General features: G+C 32.2%; 1 protein-coding gene across 3 annotated transcripts in view; it reads left to right on the plus strand.

Annotated features, from left to right (window-relative positions):
• The window catches only part of LOC113522727 (hormone receptor 4), a 73697-nt gene extending 60300 nt beyond the window's left edge, over window positions 1-13397 (plus strand). For all 3 annotated transcript variants that reach the window (XM_052897365.1, XM_052897363.1, XM_052897364.1), the window contains 2 exons: window positions 6022-6137; window positions 7202-13397. In XM_052897365.1, the coding sequence (XP_052753325.1) occupies window positions 6022-6137; window positions 7202-7282 (197 nt within the window). In that variant the 3' untranslated portion in view covers window positions 7283-13397. The remainder of the gene's footprint in view (window positions 1-6021; window positions 6138-7201) is intronic.
• Window positions 13398-14851: the final 1454 nt, after the last annotated feature.

Below are 14851 nucleotides of genomic sequence, written 5' to 3' on the forward strand. Positions count from 1 at the left end.
TTGTTTCTTTTTTCAAATATTTCTTTTTGGCTTTTATAAGTTGCAGTAACTCATATCTGAAACTCAATAATATTTCGTAAACTTGACGAATTCAAATTCATCTGTAGTTTCTTTGTAATGAATAATATGCGTGTAATTTATGAATTTTAGCCGTGTCATTACTAACATAGTTAGAGCTATTTCAACTAAAATACGATAATGACAGCTATGCTGAAGTCTGCGCAAATTATATATCATAGATTTTATGATCTTATGTAACGGTTTATTTTATTATAGAGTATCTTTATACCGTATTAACAACGTAGAGTTAAAATCAATTAAAATGTAGTGTTTCATAAATAAATCTATTTAATATATATATATATATATATATATATATATATATATATATATATATATATATATATATATATATATATATATAATTACTAGTCTGAATAATAGGTATATTTTTCTATTTTACAGAAAAGTAAGTACATGCAAACTCTCAACTATTCGCATGTAAAATTTGAGAAAAAATAAGCCTTATTTTTATTTTTTTACTTTTTTAAACACTTTTATAAATATTAAATGTATATTTCTGTTATTATAATAAATATAAAGAGTAGAAAATACGATATATTATTTTTTCAGTCATGTTTGTAAAAATTTATCAAGTCGACTTTTATAGGTTCTACTCGTATACTAAATGTTAAAGAAACCTAAAAACGATGAGACTTTAGTTACAAAGTAAAGAGAGGTTTTGAAGTTTATAATATTTATAATACTGATGGATTATTCTTACTAGTATTACAAATGTGAAAGTGACATTATTTGTTAGCGCCTTAACATTTCCAACTAATTGTAATGAAATTTAGCATATAGATAATAATTGACATAAAAATTCATATGAGTTACTTTTATTTCTGTCAGTACACATCTGATTACATATAACAAAAAAAAAACATATTTGTTAACAACTCCACTTGACAAGTTATGTATACGAAGATATGTGACAAACGGCGATACGACCGAAGCAATTCGCTCTTTAATATTATTATGATTTACGATACATGTAACCCAGTTGCAAGTCGTGCTGCGAGAGTCCATACGATTGCGAAATCGATTAGGAGTTCGAACTCGGGCGAGTTGATAACATTTTCACCGGCATTATTGCTCAGTTTCGAATCGAAATGAAAGTTTCGAGTTCATTGGTAACTCCGTAACAAGTACTGCTCTTATAGAATCTACACAATGTAATTTTCTATGGAAACTTTATTTGAAGTTGGAAGGCACCAATTTGTTCTATGACCTACGTAGGTACAGAAAAATAAATAGTGTGAGACTTGACAATTCGACTGACTTGAGCAATGATTCAATGCGTAGAAAGGATAGCAGATATAATCCTTAATTTATTATATAACGGAAGTTTGTGTAATATAGTACTTATATCTCTAATATTTTTTTATTGTCAATGTAATTTTTATTATTTTGTCATCTTTCTTGCTTTTTTATTTAATATTTTAACGTATCAAAATCTATAAATAAATATATCTTCACGTTCACATCTACAAATTATTAATTTGAAGAAGTGTAAAATTTTTTTCTCGAATAATTTGATTTTTAATATACATCCTTTACTTTCAATAATTCCAAATTACACATCTTTAACAAAATGACAAATACGACCAACTATAAAATGCAAACTAAGCTGTCTACAAAATGAACTCAATGCATGTAAATTTCCTATTGATAGATATATGACTAATGATTGAATATATTATATTTTACAATAGTGCAATAGTAACGTCCTAGCACTAGTATTAGGGAAACTATAACATCCTGCGTTATCGTGAACTGTAACTGGGTCGCCCGCACGCGCTATGTTTGAAAATTATTTTCACTGCGTTCGCATTTATATTGCACTATTTATCAAACTATGAAAGCATTAACTAATCATTGTCGTCGGTACTAAAATATGTCGACGATAATACTATGATAGTAGCATCCATATCTTCATATAACGTGAAGGAACTGCATGATTTCTTTTTGTAAAATTAACCATGCGGTAAACATTAAAATATGAGCAAATACCTTTCTTAGTACTTATATAAAAATAAGTGGTAATCATAGCGGTAGTAATAGTTTGATTATTAATCAAGATATTTAGATTGACTGAAATAAAAAGTAACTTAGATTCTTTTTCATGCCAGACACTTCATTGTCGTATCAGTCGTTGTCTGTCCACTGCTGAACCTAGGTAAATGGTACCTATCATAAATTGGAGGGTTTTGCCAATAGATGCCACGCTTGGCAGGCGAGTTGGTAACCGCAGTTAGACTTTGGTGATGTTTTGAATTTGATTTAAATAGATCCAAATATACTGGTGTTATGCATAATGTGATTTAATAAAGTTTCGTGTGCACTGGTATTTTATTACGGGTTGATATTTTGAAAACCGAATAATTTTTAGAAATAATTCAATTCAAAGTTATCCAAGTTTAAATTCTTGGTATATAAATTCTTCTAATGTTATAAATATTTTTGTAAAGATGTTCGTTATTCAATCGTATTTAAATGGCTGAACAGATTTGAATTAAATATATAAATATTTTTACCTATATATATGGTTCAATCTCGAATTCATTATAATATATATCTAGGTATTGCTTGTTTAAAATCGAGTGAAAATAAACAGCCAGATAATAGCTTTATAAACTGAGTCTAGAAATATAAAACAGATATTCTATATATTTGATAATGTAATATGCCATTTAGTCGTATATTTGACACACGCCTACGTACACAATCGATATTATTAGCAATGTATTTCATTATTAACATCATATCATTCATATCATTGTGGTAACAATAGAAGCCATATAAAATAAGCCATACAAATAATAATGAGCAGTCCCGCATTTTATATTAAACTAGCAGTGCCCGGTGGTTTCACCTCTCATTTATCCTGTAATGATGAATAATCTATAAATTCCTAACAAACTATATTGACGTACATTATATACGTATTTTTTTTTTCAAAACGAATCGGTAGTTCGGTATACTCATTGTGCGCACGTTTAAATGAACAAACTGTTCCACTTTTTTATATTAGTGTAGATTACTAGCTTGGTAAACGGCCTAATTTAAATTGTAAAATAGTTTTGTAAACAAACATAACTTTATCTTATCTATAGTATATCAAATCTGAAGTAGGAAGTTTTCACACTGTATCAGATCACGATTATATATCTACTATGTGAAATAGAGATTATTATCATCCCTTTAAGGGACTTTTCACACAATGAAATTAAATATTTTTTTTAAAACGTCAAAATTAAGAGACTGCGATACTTACGAGTAGTAATGTGTTAGCTGAATGCATCATGTGAATATAGGAATTTCTTTTTTCCGTTTTCGAGAAAAAAGTTCACTTTAAAAATATAGCATTATTTTAAGGGGTTATCCCTCAAAAGAGCGTAATATATTTCGATTTCATAACTTCATAATTTTACTTTTTATTTCATAAATTCATTAATTGAACAGAAACAATGGTCTATAAGCCAATTTCGTTAAATAGAAAGATATTTACTCCTACATTTGTCTAAAACTTCATAAACTGGAATGGAAGTATATTTATTATAAAAGATAAAAAAAAAGGAATTAAAAATATTTAGTTGAACTCTGTAACTCGACCTTTCACGAGTTGCATGTGTGCATAGTGAAAGGGAAAGCGTTTGCGCAAATTTCGCGACTGCGTTAACAACCATTGCGCTGTTTGAAGAATTATATAAATTCGTTACTTAAATTTAAAATATGATTTATATTAAAGTGTCTACTAAAACTTATGTTTATTCCAAAATCAAACAATAGATATTATATAATACAGGTACTTAATTAAAAAAATCTGTACAGGGCTACCCTGTATAGGTTTTATAATAATTTTATTTGTTTAATTGATATTTTCAATTTGGTATATATATTTTACGATTATTATTCTATGAATTTGTTTGTCGTACGTAGACGATTTGATTATTGAGTTTTATTCAAAAGTTTCCTTCTTTTACATTATGTTATAATTCACTCTATATATAAATGATAAACTTTTGTTTTTACACATTCTCATGAATTACATGTTTACAAAATACGAACAGTATCTTATCTAAAACTTTACCTACATAACTTCCGTATTCATCTTTAAGAACCTTAAGTGTGTACACAAATTACGTGCAATGCTATCATTTGATTACGTCGTACAAAAAATACAAACAAAAATAAACACACCGTCCGTAACTAAACAAAACAAACAGAATCGCATAATAACATACCTACATATTAGTATGAGAATAATGTCGAATAGTTACGTCAGTTGAAACGGGACAGCATTTCACTCTCGGAGCGGAAAGCGCGACGCGGAAGAGAAACTTTCTCTTTTGCGCAGCGCAGCGCACCGGGCGCTGTGAAAAAAGCGCAGATTACGCCGACCGACCACCCCGCGGCGCTCGCCTCACCCGCGACGCACCAGTACCATTTCGTCTCGCGGGCTCATTTTTACGTAACGTAATCGATTAATTATCAGATATTTGCATTTTATAATTATTATTACGGACAAAATACTCGGCGTTCGACGCTGACAAGTTTATTAAATGATGCTGCAAGCAATCGATATATTGAAATCAATTTATTAATATAAGTTGGTTAGTACCGAACTACTTATAGTTACTTGCACTTAATAATAGTATATAAGTAAATCAAATTAATAAACTCAATAATAAGTACATCAACAAACACATAACAAATACAAATGTAGGCACTTAATGAAGTGAGTGCTGTAACATTACTTAATAAAATACTCGACTACGCTGAAATTATGTACATTTCAATATAAAAGATGCTGCTGCATCAAACGACACATATAAAATTGCCGAGCGTACAATACCGTGGAAAAGCGCGCGCGCGAGAAAGAGACGACAGTAGTTTGTGAGGACGCAAGCGTTCTCATGCGGAGGTCAACGGCTAGCCGCGGTCGTTGCCCTGCTATCGGAGTGACCTACTGAGCGTGTGACGTCACCACCGCACCGCACGCTCGATGGCATTGGTTAACTACTACCGCGCAACGCCATCTAGAGGCGAGTAGGGGAATTGTTATGTTACATTGAATAAATTATTAATTAGGTTCTTATATAATTACTACTTATTTACGTTTTAAGCACCGTCAATTTGTCTCATTTAAAAGTTGCATTGAATAATTAAAAATTTATTATTAATATCTATTTTTTCTTTGCATTATGTACTTACCCATTATACCTAGCAATACAATGTAGGTAGGTACTTTACCTATGCCAGTTCAGGGCCAACAGGTTGCCATCAGACATGCAAACCGTGATTGTGTGAAGTATAAACTAAGCTACCTGTGATTACACTATGAAATACACATCATAATTATGTATAATTTAGATGTATACAAAATACAGACTTGAGATTTTAAATAAACTCCAAATAAACCACATGCTTTTTTCTAAACTAGGTATCTTTATTATACTTGATCTTGGTATCTATGTAAATAAGAAAATAGCGGATGTAAAAAGATTTTACTAAATATGCCAAATATAAAAAAAAAAACAAATTTTGTAAAACATTATCAAACACTTTCCTAATATTGATGTACACTTTAACTACGACCTCCATAGATAACAGACAACGCATATATCCGTATTTATGTGAAAACTAAACGAGTGATACGTTTAAAAATTACGACAAAAACAAGCTATCGCAAATAAATCCCTCCAAAGATATAGTTTACTAGTAATAATAATGTTTAATCTAATAGTCTTTTAGATAATTCACTAAATTATTTAATGTAAGAACTCAGAATCGAAATTTAGTCGCAGTCAATAAGACCTTACTACACCTCATTTAAAACTAAAATAATGTAACTGAATTATCTACTCGAATCTCCCATATATTTGATAGTATATTAATAAACCTTAAAGACTAGTTCGTCTAAATATTTATTGTCTTTATTCGTTAATTATTTTACAGAAGTGGAGTTGGAGAGCATTCAAGACAGGTATGTGCAGGTACTACGGAGTTACTTAGAGCACGCAGCGCCGCACCACCCCGGTCGATTGCAGGAACTCTTCTCCAGGATACCCGAGGTACCTACCTAGTTTGGAAATCGAATTCCCTCATTTATATCAGTTATTTTTTTTATTTATTGGTGTTATTTTGTTGTTTTATATGTTTGTTTTGTGACAACAAAAAAATATAACTCTCTGCGTGTTCTACCGCTTATACAACGGATTATGCTCAGAGGAATTATTCAATATGATGCCTACGGCCACTTTCTATTATCGTACGGCTCGCCATCGACAGGGAGTTCACCCTCATACCTTACAGCCTAAATGGTCGCGTACAACGCGGTTTCAGAGATGCTTTCTCCCACGAACACTCAGGTTATGGAATGAGCTCCCTGCCGAGGTTTTCCCGAGAGACTACAGCATGGGGTTCTTCAAAAGGGGGTAAAGAGGTTTCTTCAGGGTCGGCAACGCGCGCGTAATACCTCTGGTATTGCAGGCGTTCATAGGCTACGGTAACCGCTTACCATCAGGTGGGCCGTATGCTTGTTTGCCACCTCAGTGGTATAAAAAAAAATATAAATACAAAAATTGATAAAAAATAACTATAATTGGGTTCCTATGAATTTCCTTTCAAAACGTGGTAAAATTATGTATGTTATTTCGCATACTAGTCTATGAGATAATAAATATGCATATATGAATAAAAGTCAAATAAATTATCGTACTATGCAAGAAAATATCATTTGACACTGTGGACACCAGCCGTTTAAATTTGAACTTCCCAATGCCGGTAGTCTCGGTGCCTAATACTGCGCTTAAAGCCAAGTGTCGCAACGTGAGTTAAGACGTAGGAAATAGGGTTACTCAATTTTTAAAAAAACAAATAACGAAATATTTAGACGTATATACTTTTATGTATATTTGGATCCATGTCAATCAAAAAAAAATATTTACTTTATAAGCCCTGACAAGAATCGAACTCGTGGCGCTATTAATACGTTCAATTTCTGTACAAAATGATATAATAAATTTTCATTACAGTCACTTTTGCCGCTTGTTGTTACAATAAACTAGTTATAATTTCAATAGAAAGTATACGGATCGAGCCGATGTACTCATTCGTTTTCACCTTCCACTTTCAGATCCAAGCCGCTGCAAATCTATTGCTCGAGAGCAAAATGTTCTACGTGCCCTTTGTTTTGAACTCGGCTGAGATCAGATAGTATATGGCACAACAGGGTGTATAGTTCTCGATGTACGAGCGGCTCACCCCTCGCCCGAGCCCCCGCCGCACCCTTGTCTTATGATCACCGCACATAGAACCACCCTGTGTTCAGAGCACCGGTCCAGCACAAGTTCGTACAAATATTACTCGGGCATATAGACAAGGCTGTCTACTCCGCAATTCTCAGCTTTATAAGAAGTTACGGCTCGCGGACACCAACCTGACGTCTTTTTGAACAGTTTAAAGATGTTCGAATGGAACGATGGTTTAACACCAGACAGCAAGGAATGATAACTACAAGAAATGAGTGATAAAAAATGGATTTTGCTCTCCGCTGTGTCAGTGCTAAGGAAGTGCACAGTCAATTCTCCCACATTCAGTATGTACCTACCTTCTTTTGTGAGTGACAGTATGCAGCACGAGCATAGTGCGGTACGTTTTATACCTTTGTTGAGTCGATGTGTGAATTGGTTTTATTGTTTAGTAGAGGAATTAAAACGTCCCAATTGACAGACTGATTTATTATTAAAACTTAGTAATAGGTACCAGGGACTTGAATGCGTGTTTTATACGTGGTAGTGTGTACTACATAGTGTTAAATAGATTAAAATATATAATTATGTTACTATTTAATTATGTCAGATGGAGAATCGCATAATATATTATTTCTGTAAATATAGAAAATAGTTTAGTTAATAAGATGTTGTTTTTAAACAGAATTGTTTCTTGTAAATGGAATATTGCTGTTTTAGTTTGCATTTTGTATCCTCTAGGATTAACCAGTAGGGTAAATTGCTGGGTGTGTAATATTGAAAGTTTTAATTTAATTTTATATGACTTGTTCATATTACTGTAAGTAGCACTAAGTACCTATTCTCAGTTTACCAAGACTGCTTGTATACAACTACTGTTTTACAATAACTAATATGGCGTTGACTCGCTCGGTTCTTGTAGTCACAACTTTTGCATTTTTATTGCCAATATTTTCGCATAACACTAAACTTGTTCATTATATGTTATGTTCTATATTAAACTTCTCTTGATTCTGGTCTAACTAGGTGTAAGTAACCGGTTGAACTCGTACGTTTGATTGTCACGTGGTTTCGTTGCCTAGGCTCGCGTACGTATTTATACATTATTGTTAAAACACTCTCATCGAATGCCTTAGTAGAGACGTGTGAACTGTAGCTTTCAAGTTTTACTAAGGCACTTGTGCGAGTATTTTAGTGATGTAAACGGAGCCCTATATGAAGAGTAGTACCTATTAGAGAAGTCGTTTGGACAATCCATAAGATAAATAGATGTCTACACAATGTATTATTTGTACCTACTCTTACCAAATACTTTTATTCGAAATGTATGTATTCTGATACTGATAACTGTGTGCTGTTTTCTCCACTTTCGATTTTTAAGCTTGCTATTTGTATAGGTGCTTCAAGAAGTTACAAACCTTATTTTATACTTTGCTTCCTTTGATGTGTTCAAACGTAAATTATGCTCAATCTTTCATTATCATCTTGTACCCTGTTTTATTGTCATTTTCAAATACATTTAATTCACTGTTAAAATTACTAAATTACAATACTTATTCTTGAAAATTCTATAGTACCAATTTGATCAGCGGAAATTTAATTAAAAACAATAAATAATAGCAAAACATCACTCAAAATAAAGTAAACTGCAAGTTTCTTTTATAAAATATAGTATTTTTTTAATATAAATTTTCTTGCATTAATTGTAACATTAATCCTCACTCAATTAATTCAGTTAATTTGTGTTTTATTAAATTTACAAGTAAACAAACGATAGCCATTATCGGTACAGTAAAAATATTTTTGTTATCACATATTTCATTTTTATCCGTAATTAGAGCGAGAAAGCTTATTTGTTTACATCATTATCACACAGATTCATATGTATTCATTTCATTGCAACCCCAGATTTAAAAATTAAAAAAAAAACTATGTTTTCATTGTGTCTACTTTCATATATAAATAAATCCGGAAATCATTTTCATTCATTATCATCATTATATTTTTCATTTAGATTAATAATTTATAAAATTAAAATTACATTTTACCATAAAAATGAAGAATCATGTAATCTATCTTTAGCTTTTCAATAATAGATTTTTAAAACTAACACTGTCAATGTCACTGCCTCTGTTTAAAAATGTTATCTGCCATTGTGGTTAATGACTCGTATTAATCGTTAATAATAAATTTGTAAAAAACGTTCCAACAACGGTGAACAGTTACCATTAGTATAGGGATGGCAGTGTATGCCTATTAAAATTAAGTAATTACAACCAAAAAGTTCGTTGTAGGGACTTAGGTTCTAGTTTTACAATATGCCTTAGCATTATCACATCAACACAATGACAATATATTTGTCTATAGCACACAAAATTCCGAGGACAATGGGAAATTTCTAGAAATTGTCTACATTTTAATCGTTTATCGAAAGTTTTCATGCATAGAAAAAGAAAGGCGTAGTACGCCAGTTAAAGTATCGGCCTTAAGAGAAAATTCATTTCTATATTTCATATTTAAAGTGTCATGAAATCCTTGCTTAAAATGTCTACTTTTTCTTCAGACCAGAATCCGTGTAAAAGACACGTTTACTTGTTCGATTTTGGCAGTAGTGTAACATTTGGAGATTTCAAGATGTTCCGCCTTACTATTTCTATGTCTATATGCAAACACTTACGTCACAGGTAGTCATGTAATCTAAGCTTAGTTGCGGTATATTCTCAACCGGCGTTCAGTTCTCTGTTTTATAAAATTATAAAGCAACAAAAATGTAATGTTAGGAGATTCAGCGATGAAGGTTGTGAACTGAGTTCTACGACAGAGGATTGGGTAATCTGAAAAATTAGAACATTGAATAGACTCTCTCTTTACGCATGTTATCTGTTTATTTATATTTTTTACAAAATTGGACATCTTTATAGAAAAACTTTAAACTCACTGTACTTTACATTAACTTTCTAAAAGAGTCTTAAAATTAGCGAATCCTGTTACCTGAATAAGCGACACACGTCCGTTCCTCAACATGTTACCATTAGTTAAATAAGTGTTAGTGGATATTAAATGTGTTTTGTAAATTTTAATTAGTTCGAATATAACCAGTAACCAGTTACGATACTGCCATCAAATGCCTAAATAGTTTTCAGTTAATTTTGTTATACTTTATGTACGTTTTAATTTAAGAAAATAAAGTTGGTGAAATTATTAGTTCTTTGTGATAGTTGAACAGTGATAGTCGAAAAGCGCTGTTGGATTATGTAGTTCGGCTGCATGGCGCAGTCCATTCGGTCTCATAACATTCGTGGTCCCTTCTTTGGCTCTACGGTGAATTTCACGACAATTGGTAACACTATATTTATTTATTTTTTTTATCTAACTTAATTATAAAAAAAAATTAGTTTATAAAAACACCATCAAAACGACGGTGTTAAATCTAAAGTCTGAGGTAAAGATGCCTTTATAGATTTTTAAACAAGTAACGACGGAAATCGTAAATAAATATAACGAGAATCGTGCATCGTTCTACTAATATATAAATGCTATATGTAAGTAATATTGATACATATTTTGTTAGTATAATAGCGTTAAGGCGAAACTAACGGCAATGTATCAAATGGGATTAGACTTAAGAATGTTATTGGCGTTGTACAAAGGATAGTATTGTTAGTAAATAAACAATCAAATTGGCGCATTACTGGCGAGTACCTAATTAGTTGATAGTACACGAGAGCCCACAGAGGCTATACATTCATATGTAAATATATGATAATCGACGTGTAAAATGGCCACTCGCAAACTTCATTGCTCTTCTAAATTGTTTGCTGCGCTGATTTTTAAATGCTTTTTCGCCTCTTTCATACTTTGGTACTATTAACGTTGTCAATGACTGATCGAAATAAACTAAATTATTAACAATAGTTTGCTTCTGCTTGCTGTTATAATTATTTGAAGGTTTTCATAATGTTAGTTCGCTGATTTTGTCTATAGATTCAGACGGTCAGCTTATGAGATACTTGTGCCTGTTATATGTGACTATAAAGATTAAATTTTATTACAATGCTCACAATTAACATAATATACATAATGCAGTTAAGTACATTTAGTTAATTGTAGGCTAATTTACATTTATTTTGCGAATATACAAGGTAAAATTGTGTTTGTTAAATTACTTACTGAGTCCTTTATTTCAACTGTAGCTACGTTAAGACTCTTATAAATATGTTAAATATTACTAATATAGGCACGAGATATCCAATAGCCGACGAGTTAATAATACTGCGAAAATATTTTGACTGATAAAATAGTAATTAAACATAATAATGTTAATAATTTAATGTAAGGATGTAACAAAAACTTAATGCATTTCACAGTTTCCTTACAGTCCATAAGAGAATAGTTAGTTACGCCGTAAGATATGGTGACGAAATATTTTCACATTAATAGCTTAAGGTTTGTTGTGTATAAAAATAGCGTTCCATGTATTTCGGGTAAAAGAAGGGTTGAAATTGTGTACATTAGACATTGTAATAAATTAGTTATGAGTAACGAGTGTAAATCTGTAAGAGAATATATATTTGGAAACGTTGACGAGTGTTTGTTGTATGTAATTCGTGTCACAGATGGATATTTGGACTCTAAGTACATATTAGATATCTATTCTACGAGTTAAACTTCATAATTTATTCAACAGTAATCGACTTTTGTTACATTTACTCAAACAAACACGTTTAGCTTTCGTTTATTATTTAATAGTTAAAGAATTGCCTATTTTAATATCTTCATTATTTTTCAAAACTATATAAAAATTCTAAATCCTCGTTGTTGGTGATTGACACACACGCAAGTTGGTGAACATAAAAACAAAAGGTTTCTTTTAATATTTAGCGATTTGCGTGTCAAAACACCGATCGTGGGATTCAACTATGACTTAAACTTGAGCTTAGTGCATACAATCTATTGCTGATTACATAGTTCAATTGATCGAGGGATATTAACAAAAAAGAACAATTAAGTATATAATTAACCCAATTTAGCTCAGAAGTGAACGTGTTACTTATTTAGCCAATGTTGAAGTAGTATTGTTGTTGCAAAAATCATTTTTGTGTCCATAAATCATTCAACACAGGAAGAAGCAGACGACACTATAAAATATTATATATTTCGAAGGTAATTAAATAATAAAATATTTACTATACTCTATTTATGTATAGATATTTATGTATATTTATCTATTTATGTTTTGTCTCTACATAGAATCACTGAAAAATATTTTGTTTTTGACTGATCTTTATTTTACATCAGCAATTACCTCTATCAAATACATTGCATCTAAATCTATCTATCTATTTATGATGCTACCGTCTCATTTAATAATTTTTGGCATTTATGCACATTTTAGGAATAATCAATACAACTAATCTATCAATAGATACGTTTTTATTACTGCATGCATAAGCGATAATAGACATTGTTGTCTCTTTATGTCTCAAGAATATAGTAAACATGTTTGTTACTTGCTTAAGGAACAATATTTATTTAATTTTATTGATGTCGCTCCTTCCTTGTTGAATGCTGTAGTCCAAAAATCTAATTTTCATACACAGTATCATATAAAGTGCCTCAAAATAGATGCACACGTTAAACATACTCGTAATAAAATAGCGACAACACCGTCTAAAGAGTTCAATGTGATTGAGTGTGCTGTTTCACGTGTTTAGTTGGGCTCGCTCAATATCAAGACTTATTGCTTTCAGATCTAATATACTTTAAGTATTATCAATACCTAGGATTCTATGTTTATTTAGCAAATCACATTAGTTGCTGACTGCAGTACTGTTCTCGACGGAAAGGCTGTTATTATTCGACCAAGTTAAGATGACTGTTAGTGGTTCTAATTGTTTTGTCTCGTTCGAGTGGTGCGCCGGTCGTTAGTCAATCGAAAGTACGGTTTGCCAAGAGAAGTTACCTACAGTTGTGTTTAGTTAGCGATGCATAACGTGTTTGTACTTTAATTTGTTTTTTAGTTGTACTCTTGGAAATCAATGGTTAATAATTTAAGAAAATAAAATGTATGTGAAATATTAAGGCTTTTATATAATTCACACCAAAATAATCCTTACCCCATGGCTGTGATTGGCTTCAAAATAGATGTGATCCAACTTCTGGTACATCCGAAATTGGACTAGTTAGGGGATCGTAGGTATATTTAATGGAAGCGGGAAAAGTGGCGTGATCATCAACACCTCAGAACTGTATACTTCAACATCCACCCCAGAATCGCAAGATTTGCAAGAGTGCATAATATATCTTACTAAGGGGCCAGGTTCCCCTGGAAAATAATCTTAAATACGTCAAAGAGAGTCTTAAGAATCAACTATTCTTATACGTCTAACTTAAAAACTGTTATTAAATTTTGTGAATCATATTCATGATATTTCAGAAAACCAAAAGAGAATAAAGGTTTTCAAGTGGTAATCCTGTATCGATAAACACATTGTAGGGCAGCTTTCCTACCTACTAGATGGAGCTGGCAACTTCAAATACGTTGCAACGAATCAATGGATACAGGTGGCTCAGGACCGTTCTTAATGTCAGTCTATGGAGTAGTAGACAAGTAACAGCTAAAATGATAATGATTTATAATTGCCAAACATTTTCCACGGACTATTATCTTTGCTAAATGTTTTAAATCTCGATATGTAGTCATTCAAAGAAATCAATGTCATCACAGTATAAGTTATTCAAGTAAATATTGGAAAATACTTGTATTTTAAAAACAGAAACAAAAACACAAAGAAGACACAAGTCTGCGCGTTCACCGCAAAAAAGACACCGTTTGTCGTATCACCTCACTTTCAGGGCACTTCCCTTAATAATAAGTCGAGTCTGGGGATTCATGGCGTCGTCGACGTCCAGTTTTGCGGTCATCTGGAGGAAAAAGCTAAGATAGCTTCCAAAAAGTTGGGGGTCTCAATAGGGTGTATTTCACGCCAGAAAACCGCCTGAAACTGTATAAAGCTCAAGTGAGGCCACACATGGAATACTGTTCTCACCTGTGGGCGGGAGCGCCACAGTACCAACTCCTTCCGTTAGACCGCATTCAAAGTCGGGCAGCTCGAATTGTTGACGATCGGCGTCTTACTGTCCGGCTCGACCCACTGAAACTGCGTAGAGATGTTGCATCTCTGTGCATCTTCTACCGAATTTATCATGGGGATGAAGAATTGTTCGGATTGATACCTGCTGCAGATTTTCACCATCGTACAAGCCATAAATAAAATTTCATCCCAACCATTGGACGAGTGGCGGTCCTCCACCGTGGCACTTTCTTGCACAACCACTCTTTGGAATCAACTTCCAGCAGCAGTATTTCCGAACCGATACGACAACATAACCTTCAAGAAAAGAGCATATTCCTTTTTAAAAGGCCGGCAGCACACCTGCAATGCCGTAGGTGTTGTGGGTGACCATGGACGGCGGTAGTCACTTACCATCAGGTGAGCCGCATGCTCGTTTGCCCCCTGTGTTGTAAAAAAAAA

The sequence above is a fragment of the Galleria mellonella genome, unplaced genomic scaffold, assembly GCF_026898425.1.
Source record: "Galleria mellonella isolate WM207_F2 unplaced genomic scaffold, CSIRO_AGI_GalMel_v1 utg36, whole genome shotgun sequence".
In the NCBI taxonomy this organism is placed as follows: domain Eukaryota; kingdom Metazoa; phylum Arthropoda; class Insecta; order Lepidoptera; family Pyralidae; genus Galleria; species Galleria mellonella.